The 15,387-nt window shown below is 35.7% G+C and overlaps 1 protein-coding gene across 1 annotated transcript; it reads left to right on the plus strand.

Annotated features, from left to right (window-relative positions):
* Window positions 1–2,160: 2,160 nt before the first annotated feature.
* LOC134840548 (serine/threonine-protein kinase greatwall-like) lies at window positions 2,161–7,604 on the plus strand. Its single transcript, XM_063856442.1, has 3 exons — window positions 2,161–3,891; window positions 4,583–4,821; window positions 6,743–7,604. The coding sequence occupies exons 1-3, from the start codon at window positions 2,163–2,165 to the stop codon at window positions 6,947–6,949; spliced, it is 2,175 nt and encodes a 724-aa protein (XP_063712512.1). The 5' UTR covers window positions 2,161–2,162; the 3' UTR covers window positions 6,950–7,604.
* Window positions 7,605–15,387: the final 7,783 nt, after the last annotated feature.

Below are 15,387 nucleotides of genomic sequence, written 5' to 3' on the forward strand. Positions count from 1 at the left end.
GTTAGTTTGCGCTTGTGCTCTTCCTCCGCTCCTGCAATGTTTTGCAAAATTCCCTTCCGTCCACAATTGTTGCTTGACTTCTCTCTAGGTGGGCATACTAAGAGATGGCCTTTTTGATTGATTGACCGCAGTTTCGGCACTTGGGTTTCTGATATGTTAAGAGCTGGTTCTTTTTTAATATTCGTGTTTCTGTTTAGGAAATGTGCAACTAGGGTTTCGACGTACAGCTGATGAATTTGGGGTCCCTTTTCGTGGAGGAGTTAGTAGGCTAGCACGTTTTCAGGAGTTAGAAAAGCGATACAAAGTTTTTTTTTGTATTTCTACATTTCTCATGTTGTCCCGCACTAGTGCTGCCTCTAATTCTCCCAAACTACATTTTTTTTTGCTGAATCTTGTGAGGGTTTTGTCAAATTTTTCCAGAATTTTATTGTCCTTTTGACTTCTACTGAAAAATTTGAAACGCTTGTAAGATTTTTTCCTGTCGCGAAAGTTGTCTTGAGCAGCTGCCAAAATTATGCGAAGTTGATATCAATGATCTTTTTTCATGGTTTTGAATGCGCAAAACTTTTTCGTCCCTCTCTGCCTAACGCTAGGTAAAGCTGAGATCTCAGTTTCTTATCAATATCTCCAATTTGAGGTCTGTTGAATTTATTGATATACTCTTGCATAGGGGTGCGAGATACACAGCACTGCTAAATATCTAGAGCTAGGAAGCAAAAAGACCTTTTTTGTCGCTGCGTAGCAAGTTTTTCTCTGCAGGCTGTTCGGGGTTCAAAACATGTATAGATCCACGTTCTGGTGGTATGTTGACTTCATCTATGCTTACAGAAGCTTTTGCTACGATTGTGAGTTGAAAATTTTCTGATTTTTTGCCAGTCATGGGGATTTCGTTAGATGAATAATTCCAAGAGAATTCCAGTCCTCGAATTTTTTGACCGCACCATTCAAAGAATTCCATTTTAAGGTCCTAGTACGACAACTTAGAATCAATGATCAAGATAGAGGCAGTTTCAAAAAGATACTAACTAGCTATTGTAATTGCTAAAACTAAGATGAAAGCTAAGTTGAAAGATAAGTTGAATTATCGAAGGTTTGATCGTTAAAACAATAACTAACCAATGAGCACCGATGGTCTAAAAGGTACATCGCTTTTGACAGGTATTTTAATCAAGATGTCACAACAATTACATCACTTGTTGGTTCCGCAGCAGTACTGCAGGATGGTTTTATAGTGTAAAGATGAATCACAGTTACTTCACAATGTGTTACTTTTCATTATGGCTAAATGAATACTTTTGGGCCGTATAACTAAGACCCGATCGTCAAATTAAGGGAATCTCTAAATTGCTGATTTTTCGGATCAAGTTACCATCCTCCCTCTTCAGATGGACTAAGTTAAGATCTTCCACAGTTAAGTTTGGATTAAATGTGGCAACGCTGTGCTGCAATTAAACGCTTGATTGCGATTGGCTAAAAATTTCATTTAAGAAGTGCAATTTAGGTCCTAAAACTGCTTTTGAGTGGATGATAATATTTTGGGTGGGTTCGTTGGCGTGACAGCGGCGATCACTTTTCTGCTGTGTAGTTATATGCTGTTTGAACACTATACAATTCGTTTAATAATTTTTGGCTCAAAATTCGACCAAACAGAAATTGAGATGAATAGTTTCTGTACAACTGGTATTGGTGTGAGACTGATTCTTAACTTTGGTACAAATCAACAAGGGCTATTCTCATGATAGAGGGACCAAATGATAGAAAAATTTCAGCCAATCAGAATCAGTAGAAGTTCCTATTCGCTGAATGTTTTTTTTTATCAGTGAACCGAAATCAAAATTAGCAGAAAATGAAATAAAGCATGCACAGTTTTTGCGGATACAAGAATTTAGATATTTGTTTTTTCAAATTTTCTTAACCTGGTTTATGTGAAAAATTATTTTTTTTCCAATGTGTATTTGGTCGGGCAATGTTGAAAAATCATTTATATGTAATCTACTCAATTTTCAAACGTTCAGTATTAATTTTTATGGCCTGGATTTATTTGCTTCCGCCACCCAAATAAACGTTGGTACAAATAGGACCTAACTGTTAACTTGGTCCGATTTTTTGGTTACTGTATTTTGAATTTTGTAATCAATGATCTGAATCATTTTCAGACAGCGATGGCCGCCGAATCATCAGGACCTCCGAAGGTGGAAGATTTCAATTTCGAGAAACCGATCAGCAAAGGAGCTTTCGGTCAAGTCTACCTCGGGCACAAGAAGTCCAAACCCGACATTAAACTAGCCATCAAAATTATGCAGAAGCAGCATCTACAGAACAAAAACATGCTCGCCAGGGTCCAAGAAGAAAAGAACGCGTTAGCGATATTAGAAGACAATAATCATGTTGTGAAATTACTCTATTGTCTGCAGAATGTGGATCAAGTTTACCTTGTAATGGAGTATTTAGTAGGCGGCGACCTCAAATCTCTGCTTGAAGTTTTCGGCTGTTTTACCGATTACATGATCGCGTTTTACTCGGCTGAAATCGGACTCGCTTTGAATTTTCTGAACAAACGCCAGATTATTCATCGAGATGTAAAACCAGATAACTGTTTAATTGATAAGTCCGGGCATCTTAAGCTTACAGATTTTGGACTGGCAAAAATCCAAGTTATTCCGAACGTCGACAAGATTTTAAACAGTTTGCAATGTGGAAGAACGCCTGGTCAAATTATGAGTCTTAAAATGAACATATGCAAAGAAAAGTACACAAAGAAAAGTGGGATCGCTTTTTTGTTGAGTCCTCTTGATGTGAAAGAAAAGGAAAAAACCGATGTTAAATTTGACCTCGGAAGCCAAAATATTCCGAAATCAATGATATCCAATCACAAACTTTGCCGGACGTTCAGTCAGCCTAGTCATATGAATTCGGAAAAGCCGAAAGCTACGGCACTTCGAAGAAAACGAAGTATAGATTTTGTTTCGGGCTCGGTAGACAAGCAGAATTTCAAATGTGCAGCTTTGAGTGATGCTTCAGAGTTGGTACCATGTAAAACGGACGATGCGAGTCCGGAGATATTAGCTGAAATTAACGAAATGTTGGAAAACAAACAACATGAAACGCCTCCAGGCGCTAAACTGGCTGGTTTAATTTTGGACCAAGAAAAGGAAAAAGAAAATGAGTATCCTTCGAGGGTCAGTGATGTTTTAGACGATGCCGAGAAACTATCGGATTCTTGGAGAGTGAATGAAATCAAAGAAGAGATGCGAAGTTTTCGAAGCCTAAGTATAAGTTCGCTTCTAAATTCAACTTATTCGTCAACAGGTGGGTTGAATGACGAATCTCTGCTCTCATTAGACGGAAGTTACTGTGAAGCGAAAGCTGAGTCCAAGGAACAGACAATTTGGACCTCTAAACCTAGTCTTGACATCATTTCGGTTCTCGAACCTCGCGGAAGTCACGATGATTCAATAGAATTAATGCGATGCAATGATAGTAGATTAAGTATCAGAGATTGTGAGTCACGGATGCAACGTCTCAGTTTAGTCTCGTTTAATCTGTCGCCTTCTGAGAAAATTTCAACGGCTGGTTCCATTTCGATGAGCCCCGGCTCTGAACTGGCTAAAATTTTGCCACGATTGATTGCTGACGATCAGTATGAGAGACGAGGAAGCGAAGTGCAATCGGGTGGCTCCGGCGACAATCCGAAGGTAACCTTAGATGTGAATCAGCAGCAGCCGAGAAAGGTGTGGACGCCGAGTGTGAAAAGTTGGAAGTCGTCTCCTATCCCCACGACGCCGTTCACGCCCGCGGCAACGCCCTATCGAGTGTTGAGAGCGACAGCTTGTAGAAGCAGGAGAAAGGCAGTGAGAAAAGGAACTACCTTTTCCACTGAGCGGGTTTTGGGTTAGTTGTCTGCGGTCATTTTTTCATATCAATTTTTTTCAAATAAATTTTTTAGATACTTTATTTTAAAAACAAATAATTTTTATTGCACTAGCGAGTTGATATGTCAAGTGAAAACTAAAATGCTTGGACACGTTTCGATTGGATTTTTTTAACACAATTCTTCGAAATGAGCTATTCGGTTACAAATCCTGTTTATTTGGCGTTTGTTTGCATGGAAGCTTGTTTTTCTAATCCTATTTGTATGAAACGCGGAGTGATTTGGTCATGAAGGAATGGAACCTTAAGGTCAGTGTTGTTTTGTCATGGAACGGCTCCAGTTAAAAAGTTAGATTTCTCGCGAAATATTGCTTTTTACTTTTCAAATTGGATTTAATGTTCATGATGCTCAGCAAAAACTAGGGATGTATAGCAGTATGACAAAATTATTTCCTGCTGCACGGGTAAGCTCGGTGAAGCAAAATTTAGACCTCGAAGCAAAAAGAAAATTACCTTATCTTGCTTTTTTCTGGCCTCCCCACGGGATGATTTTTGTGTAATGGCTTCCAACCAATTCTCACACCATTAGCTGAAACCGTAGGTGTGCTAGTGAAAAAGTGAACTTGAAAATTGCAAATTTTCTCTCCATGTAAAGTTTTTGGCTTATTATTTTGAAAAAAATTATTTACATGCCCCGTTATTTTTATTTTAGGTACCCCTGATTACATAGCGCCTGAAATCATCCAACGCAGTCTGAACAAACCAGGCTCCTCCTACTCTTACCCAGTTGACTGGTGGTCTCTAGGGGTGTGCATGTTCGAATTCGCGACCGGGGTGCCCCCCTTTAACGATGAAACGGCCCCTCAGGTATTGCAGAATATCCTCAGTTGTGATATTCCGTGGCCGACGGGCGAAGAGGAGTTGGACGAGAGTTTAATACGGCCAATTCAGGTGAGCAAAAAAAAACATTTTACTATAAATTAGGGTAATTCTAATTCAAGTTAGTGTACTTCATTGCCCTCGCGAGCAGCATGGGTATTGCAATCGGGTACTAAACTTTTTTCCAGAAAAAGCTTATGAGCTTTTTTAAACCCCCACCCCACATTTCAAATTTTCCGTTTTCTTAGTTCTACGTGTTATTTCAGCTAAATGAATGCTGCTACGATCTAGAGTATGAAGGACAAATATGTTCACAAGAGTGATTTTGTTCTCATGCCAAGTTTCATTGCATGGTGACAAATTTAAAATGGTTTTTCAAAATTTGAAGGGGGGAGTGGAAAAGAGACAAAATTTGTTCATAGGACTCATCTGGACTCACCTAGTTTGGTTCATGATGAATTCCAGTTTCTGAGCATTCCGAGTTTTCTTGCCTGGAGGTAGTGAGTACGCCTGGGATGGCAAAGGTTCTGAGTTCGAATCTGATCAGGACCTTTTTTTTTCAAACGAGAAATATTCGGTTTCAAATTAAATTTTCGGCCTATTAATTGTCATGTTTTGTCGGCTTAGATGCTACATCTTAGAATCGTTTCTTTTCGATGCACGAAATTTTCATTATCGTTGCCTGTAGTGTTTTGATTTGGAATTTGTAATTTTACTTTTCCTTTTTTCGTTTTTTTTTTGTTTCGCTGAAAACTTTCTTCGGGCTCAATTATTATGGCCTTTTTTTCGTCGACTTAATGATCTAATTTTGGGTCGTATCAAGGGAATTTTTTTGCTCCTCTCCTCACTTTTGTGTGCGTTTGTGTATTCTGAGGGGAAGGGGGACTTAATTTTTTAAACTAGTTCTCAATTGAAAAAAAATCGACATGAAGAGTTTCTACTCAGGGATTTTCGGCTTTGTTCCCGCTTGATTAGTTTTGTTCCGATGCTGATTTTTCGTTCAATTGCCTGGAAACGTTTTTTCTGCAACTATCTTCAATCTTCATTCATTTTTATCTTCAATCAGTAGTGTTTTGATTTACTCCTGGAATTTGTAATTTTACTTTACCTTTTCGTATTTCTTTTTTTTGTTTCGCTTAAAAACTTTATTCGGCCTCAATTATTACGGCCTAGTTTTTGTCGACTTAATGAAATAATTTTGGTCCGTATCAAGGGAATTTTTTATGCTCCCATCCTCACTTTTTTGTTGGTTATAACTTCACAAACTCGGTTTGTTAAATTTTCATTTTTGGTGTTTTTTTTTCGGCTTGATATGTTTCGGCTTTTAGCCTCTAATTGGGTCGTTTGATGGGTGAAAAAAGTTTTTGTGTGCTTTGGTGTGTTCTGAGGAAAAGGGTGTCTTAATTTTTTAACTTAGTTCTAAATTGAAAACAAAAATTGACATGAGTTTCTTTTCAGGTATTTTTGGTCTTGTTCCCGCTTGATTAGTTTAGTTCCGATGCTGATTTTTCGTTCAATTGCCTGGAAATGTTTTTTCTGCAACTATCTTTATTAATTTTTATCTTCAATCTGTAATGTTTTGATTTACTCCTGGAATTTGTAATTTTATTTTACCTTTTTTCGTATTTCTTTTGTTTTTTTTTGTTTCGCTTAAAAACTTAATTCGGCTTCAATTATGATGGCCTATTTTTTGTCGACTTAATGACCTAATTGTGGGTGGTATCAAGGGAATTTTTATATGCTCCCCTCCTCACTTTTTTGTTGATTATAACTTTACCACTATAATATTCCACATGTTAATGAATTGCTGCTAAAATACACCGATTATTGGTTCACTGAATAAAAATGAATTTGATTATGAAAATCAATTACAACTCTAAAGAAAGAGTTCTCAATGATAAATGCAAGAGTTTTTGTCGGTGAAAAAATGAACAGTTTGTTTGTTGGTCTTTTTTCTCGCTAATTAAATAGTCTTCATCTTGACTCTTCTTAGGCCCTCCTGACCACATGTCCCGAAGATCGAGCAGAGTTCTCAGCTCTGAAACAGATGTCTCTGTTCGACTGTATCGTAGACTGGGATGACATGGCTACTCACCAGGAACCCCCTTTTGTCCCCAATCCCTCAGACCCATCAGACACAGACTACTTCAAGCCGCGCAACGAAGCACGGAACATCAGGATGACTGTCTCAGATTTATGACTTTAACGGCCGGAAAAAATTTGAAGATTGTTCTAGAATCTTAACAAAAAGTGTACAATCGAAGTCATTTATCGCGGAAAAAGTGTGAAGATTGTTCGAGAATCAGAGCATACAAAGATGTACAGTCAAATTAAGTCAGTTTTTGCCTATAGGTGTATTGTGCGAGTTGAGACTTTCAAGGTCAAAAATTATCAGACGCGTATTTCGTGTAAACCTATCAATGTCGAAGGGAGCTGTCATAATATTAGAGCCAAAGATAGTAAAAGATTGTAAATAAACAAAGATGGCCATTTACATTTCTAGCAACCAGAAACCACGCAACAAGAAACTGGCAAAGTTAAACTATAGACAAATTAGATTTTGTGAGTTTTGAAAGAAGAAATTATCCACAGAAATTGAAAAGTGGAGGTGGAGAAGTTTGGCAACGTATTTGGCAATCACCAGAAAAAAGTGCAGTTAATAATTCATCATCTTGCGGTGCATTAGTTTTAGAATTAGTTCATCAGTTTTTGTGAATTTCTTCATACGCTTTTTTTTAGTTTTTAGAGCTTACTTAGTACATAGTTAGTCTATTTTCAACCATTCATTTCCATTTCTTATAATTTTTGCTGTATTTTGCATTAACTATTTCTTTTTATATTCTCTGAAATTCAAGTATTTAGTCTCAACTTCTATTAGTTTCATGTGACCACCTTAACGACAACGGTCTTAGCTGGAGATCGTTTAGTTTTGTAAAGCATATTATATGCGTTGTAGATTTCGATTTGCTATATTCCAAGAAAAACGAGCTATACTATAATTTGTAGCTATCTCTTAGATCTTAGTAGCTTAGCCTAAATGATTCTTTTTCGTAAGACTTCCTTCTTTGGTCTGAGTGGTTGTCGTAAAGGGGATACAAAGTTAATTATATCATAGGTTGGCAGCAAAACCAGGTACAATCAAAAGTTGAAATAGAGAGCGATATAAGAGTAGTAAAACAACTTTTAAATATAAGGAAAGTTAACCGCGTGTTCAGATCTGATCTTACGATATGACATAACGTGACATCGTGCGATATTTAATCATATTCTTCATTTGAAATTTAAAAAACGGAAAGTAACTCCTCTGTAAAGTTAGAAGTCATTTTTCCGAAACTTAACACTCCTTTCAAATTAAGAAATTTATATTATCGTACTCTTGTTTCGAGGTTCAGTTTTACCATTTCCCATACGATTTTTGTTGAGAGCAGAGTCAGTTTTTTTCTGTCCTAGCTCAAAAACCATGATGATTTTTCTTGCTCTGCTTTCAAATTTCCTACTCTCTACTATCTTTCAACCCAACTTCAAGTCAATACTCTGAAACTTCTTGACAGATATGCTTCTCAACTCCTCCTTACTCCATTCGTCTAATGAACGTATAGTTTTAAGATAGCTACTAACTCATTAATCAGCTCAAACCCCGTCTTTGTCATTTTTGTCACTATTCATCAATTACTCAACTTCCTCACGAAAAATCTCAATCTTCTGTTCTGTCTCAGGCTGAATAAATCTTATTGACTTTGAGTCCTAAAAGTTTGTTCTCGACTTTATCACAACTGATTTTTGTTTTGTTTACAAATAGTATAGTTAACCAAATAAAGAGATTCCTTCGCTCAATAAGAGGGGGCGGTCTCATTTTCTTTTTACGCTTGCGATTAGGAAGCTTTAGAAAATTGGACTGAAGGTTTTTTTCGGGCAAACAAGTAATTAAACTAATTCACCTCAATCAGATTGCATGTTCGTTTCGATGGAATACCCGGAAACAGATTTTGTAAGCAGGTCTGCGTTTTAGTTGGCCGTTTCATTCTATTTTTGTTGTTGCTTTCAAAACAACTTGGTTTCTTTTTTCTCTGATTGTTTTTTTTATTTTTTGCTTTCTTCAGCCTGAATGGTTTTGGCTGGTAAAATTTATTTTCATTTGCCTCATAATTCGTCGTTTGAAGGGTTAAAATTTCAATAGCTTTTTTTTTCGACAGAACTAAAAAAGTCGATCCTTTCTTGTTTTTTTTTATAGTTTTTTCGTAGTCAGTGGTTTATCCACAGAAATTGAAAAGTGGAGGCGGAGAAGTTTGGCAACGTATTTGACAATCACCAGAAAAAAGTGCAGTTAATAATTCATCATCTTGCGGTGCATTAGTTTTAGAATTAGTTCATCAGTTTTTGTGAATTTCTTCATACGCTTTTTTAGTTTTTAGAGCTTACTTAGTACATAGTTAGTCTATTTTCAACCATTCATTTCCATTTTGAATAATTTTTGCTGTATTTTGCATTAACTATTTCTTTTTTTATTCTCTGAAATTCAAGTATTTAGTCTCAACTTCTATTAGTTTCATGTGACCACCTTAACGATAACGGTCGTAGCTGGAAGTCGTTTAATTTTGTAAAGCTTATTATGTGCGTTGTAGATTTCACTTTGCTATATACCAAGAAAAACGAGCTATACTATATTTTGTAGCTAATCTCGTAGATCTTAGTAGCTTAGCCTAAATGATTCTGATTCTTTGGACTTCCTTTTTGGTCTGAGTGGTTGTTGTAAAGGGGATACAAAGTTAATTATATCATAGGTTGGCAGCAAAACCAGGTATAATCAAAAGTTGAAATAGAGAGCGATATAACAGTAGTAAAACAACTTTTAAATATAAGGAAAGTTATGATATGACATAGGATCTTATGATATGACATAACGTGACATCGTGCGATATTTAATCATGTTCTTCATTTGAAATTTAAAAAACTGAAAGTGGTTCCTCTGTAAAGTTAGAAGTCATTTCTCCGAAACTTAACACTCCTTTCAAATTAAGAAATTTATATTATCGTACTCTTGTTTGGAGGTTCAGTTTTACCATTTCCCATACGATTTTTGTTGAGAGCAGCGTCAGTTTTTTTTCCTAGCTCAAAAACCATGATGATTTTTCTTGCTCTGCTTTCAAACTTCCTACTCTCTACTATCTTTCAACCCAACTTCAAGTCAATACTCTGAAACTTCTTGACAGATATGCTTCTCAACTCCTCCTTACTCCATTTGTCTAATGAACGTATAGTTTTAAGATAGCTACTAACTCATTAATCAGCTCAAACCCCGTCTTTGTCATTTTTGTCACTATTCATTAATTACTCAACTTCCTCACGAAAAATCTCAATCTTCTGTTCTGTCTCAGCCTAAATAAATCTTATTGACTTTGAGTCCTAAAAGTTTGTTCTCGACTATATCACAACTGAGTTTTGTTTTGTTTACAAATAGTATAGTTTACCAAATAAAGAGATTTCTTCGCTAATTAAGAGGGGGCGGTCTCATTTTCTTGTTACGCTTGCGATTAGGAAGCTTTATGAAATCGGACTGAAGGTTTTTTTCGTGCAAACAAGTATTTAAACTAATTCAGCTCAATCAGATTGCATGTTCGTTTCGATGGAATACCTGGAAACAGATTTTGTAAGCATGTCTGCGTTTTAATTGGCCGTTTCATTCTATTTTTGTTGTTGCTTTCAAAACAACGTGTTTTCTTTTTTCTCTGATTGTTTTTTTTCTTTTTTGCTTTCTTCAGCCTGAATTGTTTTGGCTGATAAAATATATTTTCATTTGCCTCATAATTCTTTGTTTGAAGGGTTAAAATTTCAATAGCTTTTTTTCGACAGAACTAAAAAAGTCGATCCTTTCTTGTTTTTTTCTTAGTCAGTGGTTTTGTCCTACTTTTCGGCTTACTTTTTATGATTTCTCAAAATTTGTTTTGAGTGGGGCGAATTTTCGCTTCTTTTCTGTGTTCATTACACAACTTTTCTCCGAAAACTCTTATAGCTGTCATTGTAATTTTGAGACTTACACTAGTTTTCCTGAATTCTTTGGTACATTTAAACGTTTACTCACTGAAAAGTAATTTTGTAAGTCGTTTCCCACAATAAGTTCAAATTTTTTTTTCTGAGAGATGAAACCCAGTTTTGTTAACGATCTCAACAGTTTTACTGAAGTTCGTCCGGATCAACCAATATTTTTTCATCTTTTATCATACTGCAAGTTGCGCCTAAATCTAAAAATAAGTCAATATTAAATCTATCGGCCAAGTTTTTAAAGCTTCAATGTGTTTTATTTGTTTCAGCAACAGCCAAATGGTACTCATCCAGTACTTTTTGAAAAAAAAATCTTCTTACAATACGGCGCGTCCTAAATCTAAGCATTTGATGTTTCACAGGTCTATCACTGGATGGCTAGAGTATATTTTTCTTTAACTGAGATCTACAATGAGCTGCGACGTGTCTTGTTTTAATGCATCTAAAACAAGTTTGTCTTTGAAATAAACAAATTTGCAGTCTCCTCTTTCTCATTCCCATGATTTTTTTCTAAGTTTATCAAGTCTTTCCTAATTTCACTCAGTCTTATCTTTTTACTAACCTTTATCAAAGTACAAAAAGTACAAAACTCCTTTGAAAAGCTTTTAAGGATGATCGACTCAAGTAGCTTTTCGCATAAACCCGGACACTTCATCGAAAGTGTACTTCAGTGTAATTCTTCAGCTCTCGTTATGTCGTCGACTACTCCCTCTACGGCTTTCTTTTTGAATTTTAACGTTAATTGCTGCAGTCTCTGTCTCTCGATGGTTGTGAACTTCAAACAAAACTTGCCAAGCCTTACTTCCCTGCTTACATAGGGTCTAAAAAAAAACAGATTTTTTGTTCTATTTGGACTAACTCGTACCAAACACACAATTCTTTTCCCTTTTAAATTTTATGAAATTTTTGTTAAAAGATGCCTCTCTGTGTTCAGCAGTATCACGATTTCTAACTCTGATGCAAAATTTTTCTCATTTTCTTCATATTAATGACTTTTTTCAACTCAAGTTGAAAACTTTTAGTCTCAGACTGCGCTTCAAAGTACGAAAAATTTTCATCATTTCCTAGAATTATTGTTTCTGAATTAGACATTTTAATCCAAAACCGTACTGCTCTGAACAAAAACCTCATGTTTTACGTACTGTTCAATGGCAAAAGCTCGATTTTATTTTATCAGCATTGATATCGCAGTGCGTAATTTAAGGAAGCATTTACGTTTTATCCAAGCCTGATACAAAGTCTAAGCGTCTGTGTACCGAATCGAATAGTGATTTTGCAAAGCGTCGTGTCTATCTCTTCCTCTCTTGTCTCTTTATTTCGTGTGAATGTTTCAGCTTTCTTTTTTGACTCCAGACTTCCCTGTGTTCACTGATTTGTGTCAATGCACTGTCGCAGTGGCTTTTCTTTTTGTTTTTCTCTGTTTTCTATCTGTTTTCTATCTGCTAGTTCACTATCATCTCTGACTTTTTCCTCGTTTGTCTATCTTACGTTTGATTTTATCACTGTTTTTAAATCACAGCAAGCGCTCTCAAATTTTTCGTTAAATCAATTACTCTTGACTTCTGACTCGTATTTTGGCAGCTGGGTCCATAACCTATCACAGGATGGCAGCAAAACGAGGTATAATCAATAATTGAATACAATCCACTTCTGAATAAATGAAAAAATGGCCGCGTGATGAGATCTGATATCGTGATATGACATCGCATGATATGACATCGTGTGATTTTTTATCGTAAAAAAATTTTGTCACAAATCTCACTTGCTTTTCCTACTTGATATACCATTGGAGCTTAAGAATTTTCAGATTCGTTCCCAATTGTCCTAAAGGTAACACTGTCGCCTTTGTATCCTAGTCTCAGTGTTTCGAATCTCGGTCGGACTTTGTTATTGTTTTTAGCATGTTTGCTATTGATTTTTTTTCGAGAAAACTGAATTGTCGTACTTTGTATGTCTGCTCAAGTTTTGTTGGCTCAATTTTCACATTATTTTTCGGAAAGAAATTTTCGGCTCAACTGGTGTCTGCTCAAGTGATGTCAGCTTCAGAGTGGAATTAAAGTAATTATTTTTTTATCTGAGATAAAAAATTTTTATGTCTCTAAAAGTGTGTGCTCAATTAATGTTGGCTTCGTTGCCACCTCACGGATTTTTTTTGGGTGGTTAGCAACTTTCTTTGGAAATGCAAATAAAAGTCATGTTTAATATTTCAAAGGGGAATTGATTTTTCTTAAAATTTTTTTTCTAGTTTTTGTTCCGGCTCGAAGACTGTCGGCTTAGTTGCTTTATCACAGGTTGTTCTTGTTCTGTAAGCAATTCTCATTGAAGTTTTAAGTGCATTTAAGTGCTTGACAGAAGTTCGAAAAAAAGTTAAAACGTTTTTTTTTGTTTTTCAACTTTTTTTCGAACTTCTGTCAAGGTTTAAACTGAGCTTGCCTCTGTCTGTTAGTTTCAACCAAAAATTGGGAGGGGAATTCAATATAAAGTTAAAAGTCATTTCTCCGAAATTTGGCAAAATATGCTAAAAAAGATATAATTCAAAAGTAAAAATTTGTGAAACAGCTAGTTGCATAGTGTTTATTACTTATGGACGATGGGCTTAAATGTTTTAATTGGTTACGTTCATCTTACTATTTTGTGGCGAGGAACTGCGTATAATTGTTTAATCTGCTTGCTCTCGTAAGGTCACTCCTGGTAGCTACTCTGCTGCGGTATAGCCCTCTTCGGCAGTGCTTGTTTTGTTTTCAATTTTAATTCAGTTATTATGATCTGTTTCTAGCATTTTGTCAGTTATCAGTATTTAACGTGTTTTGCAAGTTTAGAATTTAAGAAAGAGGTCTAGGACAACAAGCCGACCGGACTTCAAGCCGAAACTTTGATATGTCAAAAAAAGGTGAATTATCCAAAATTTGTTTGCAAAAATTACTGCAAAAATTAGAAACTCCTAATCAGTATATTTTGGAAGACAGTTTTATATAAATGTGTTTTTTGGTGGGATTTTTGCTCGAGTTTTTTTTTGACTAAGAGGTGCTTCTTCTCGTGGAATCCCTCGTATATCGAGTCGAAAATAAATCCTCAGTTTTGTTCCCTGAATTCCCCAGTTTTGTTCATTCTTAGGCGGTTTCCAGCTTTCTAAATTGTTGGTTGTCTTCAAATGCAAGTGTCGGTCAAAGGCATTCCATAAAGGCAAAGCAATTTGGTCAAAATTCAAAAAATCCATATATATGTGAGAGAAAAAAAGTTGTTCCATTTCTGTGTATCGAGAAAAAGTCGGATCTTCTTTGATTTCTGCTCGAAACTTTCGAGAGTAGCTTCAATTCTTGTTATTGTCTCTTTAGTCTTCTTGTCTCATTATTGTTTTGGTCTCAAAATTCTTTTTGAAGACTAAAATCTTTATTTTTGCGAAATGTTCATGTGGAAAAGTGGAACCAACATCCCTAATGGGTAGGTTCTAAAAGTTTTTTTTAGCAGCTGTACTTACCTCTGTTGTTTTGTACTCTGTTCTGATTGTTTCTGACATCAATATGACCGAAAGGTTTTCGAAAGATTTTCGCTCGAACTTGTAAAAAGTTTGAGCAAAATTCTTGTTTTTAAGGCCAACGCCTAGATTACCGAAAAAATCCATTTATCACTTGTTCCGAACAACGCATCGGTTTGGAGAAAAGGATGGGTTGCCAATTTGAAAGTTCCATCCCAATACTGTTTGTCGAACGAACCAAAAATGAGCCTTCGGTTGTCGCAAAAATTACGCGACCAATTTCGTGATGAACACAATTTCGCCAGGCGCTTTAATTTTTAAGTAGGTTTTGTTTAAATTTTCGTTTGTTTTCTAAATAATTGTCCGTTTCTGAATTTCTCGTATTTTGGAGGCAAAAAATCTGAAGTCACTTGTATGGCTTCGTCATACGACTTTTGCTATCTTCTACTTATATGTTGTTCAACAATGTGAATTAGCGTTTTCTGAATTTTTTGTCTGGTCGGAGTTGATTGTTCTTCAGGTTTTTTAATAACAGATTATTAGTCTCCAGTCATTATAACACGATGGATAATTGATTCGGTAACTTTGGAAATGAATAAGGTTTTCATTGGCGTTTTTTTTCTGAACATTAATTCATTGATAAATAAATAATTTTGGCTATTTGTTTCTTGCTTCGGCTCCAAAAAGTCTTTTTTTTTGGTAGGACTTTCAAAGTGAAGCTGTTTTGAACAGTAAAATTGCTTATGAGAATTATTCTTCTCTTTTTCTGATCGGTCGAATTGTCAGCTAACTGATTTTTTTGAAAAATTTTTCTCCGTGCAATAGTGACCGCCGCAATCGGGTCAACTTGTTGCGATCTTGCCAACATAGGGTACGAAATATTCAGCTTCCCCTAAAAACAGTATTCTTTTCACTTAGAAAATTTTAACCGCAACCGTTTTGCTCTGAATAAAAATTTCGTTTGACGTACTCTTCAATGACAACAGCTCAGTCTTTTTTTATCAGCAAACATTGCAGCGCATAATATAAGTAAGCAAGTATTTTTTATCTAATTCTGATACAAAACCTAATGATCTGCGAATCGAATAGCACAACAGAGATTTAGCAGAGCTAGGGTTACTTCA

Source organism: Symsagittifera roscoffensis, chromosome 2 (assembly GCF_963678635.1).
Source record: "Symsagittifera roscoffensis chromosome 2, txSymRosc1.1, whole genome shotgun sequence".
Lineage (NCBI taxonomy): Eukaryota > Metazoa > Xenacoelomorpha > Acoela > Convolutidae > Symsagittifera > Symsagittifera roscoffensis.

What these genes read in the sequence shown, in the direction of transcription:
- LOC134840548 (XM_063856442.1), top strand. Translation starts at nt 2,163, where the DNA reads ATGGCCGCCGAATCATCAGGACCTCCGAAGGTGGAAGATTTCAATTTC. An exon ending in TTCCACTGAGCGGGTTTTGG is followed by an intron (nt 3,892 to 4,582) that starts GTTAGTTGTCTG and finishes TTTTTATTTTAG; the next exon opens with GTACCCCTGATTACATAGCG. An exon ending in GTTTAATACGGCCAATTCAG is followed by an intron (nt 4,822 to 6,742) that starts GTGAGCAAAAAA and finishes GACTCTTCTTAG; the next exon opens with GCCCTCCTGACCACATGTCC.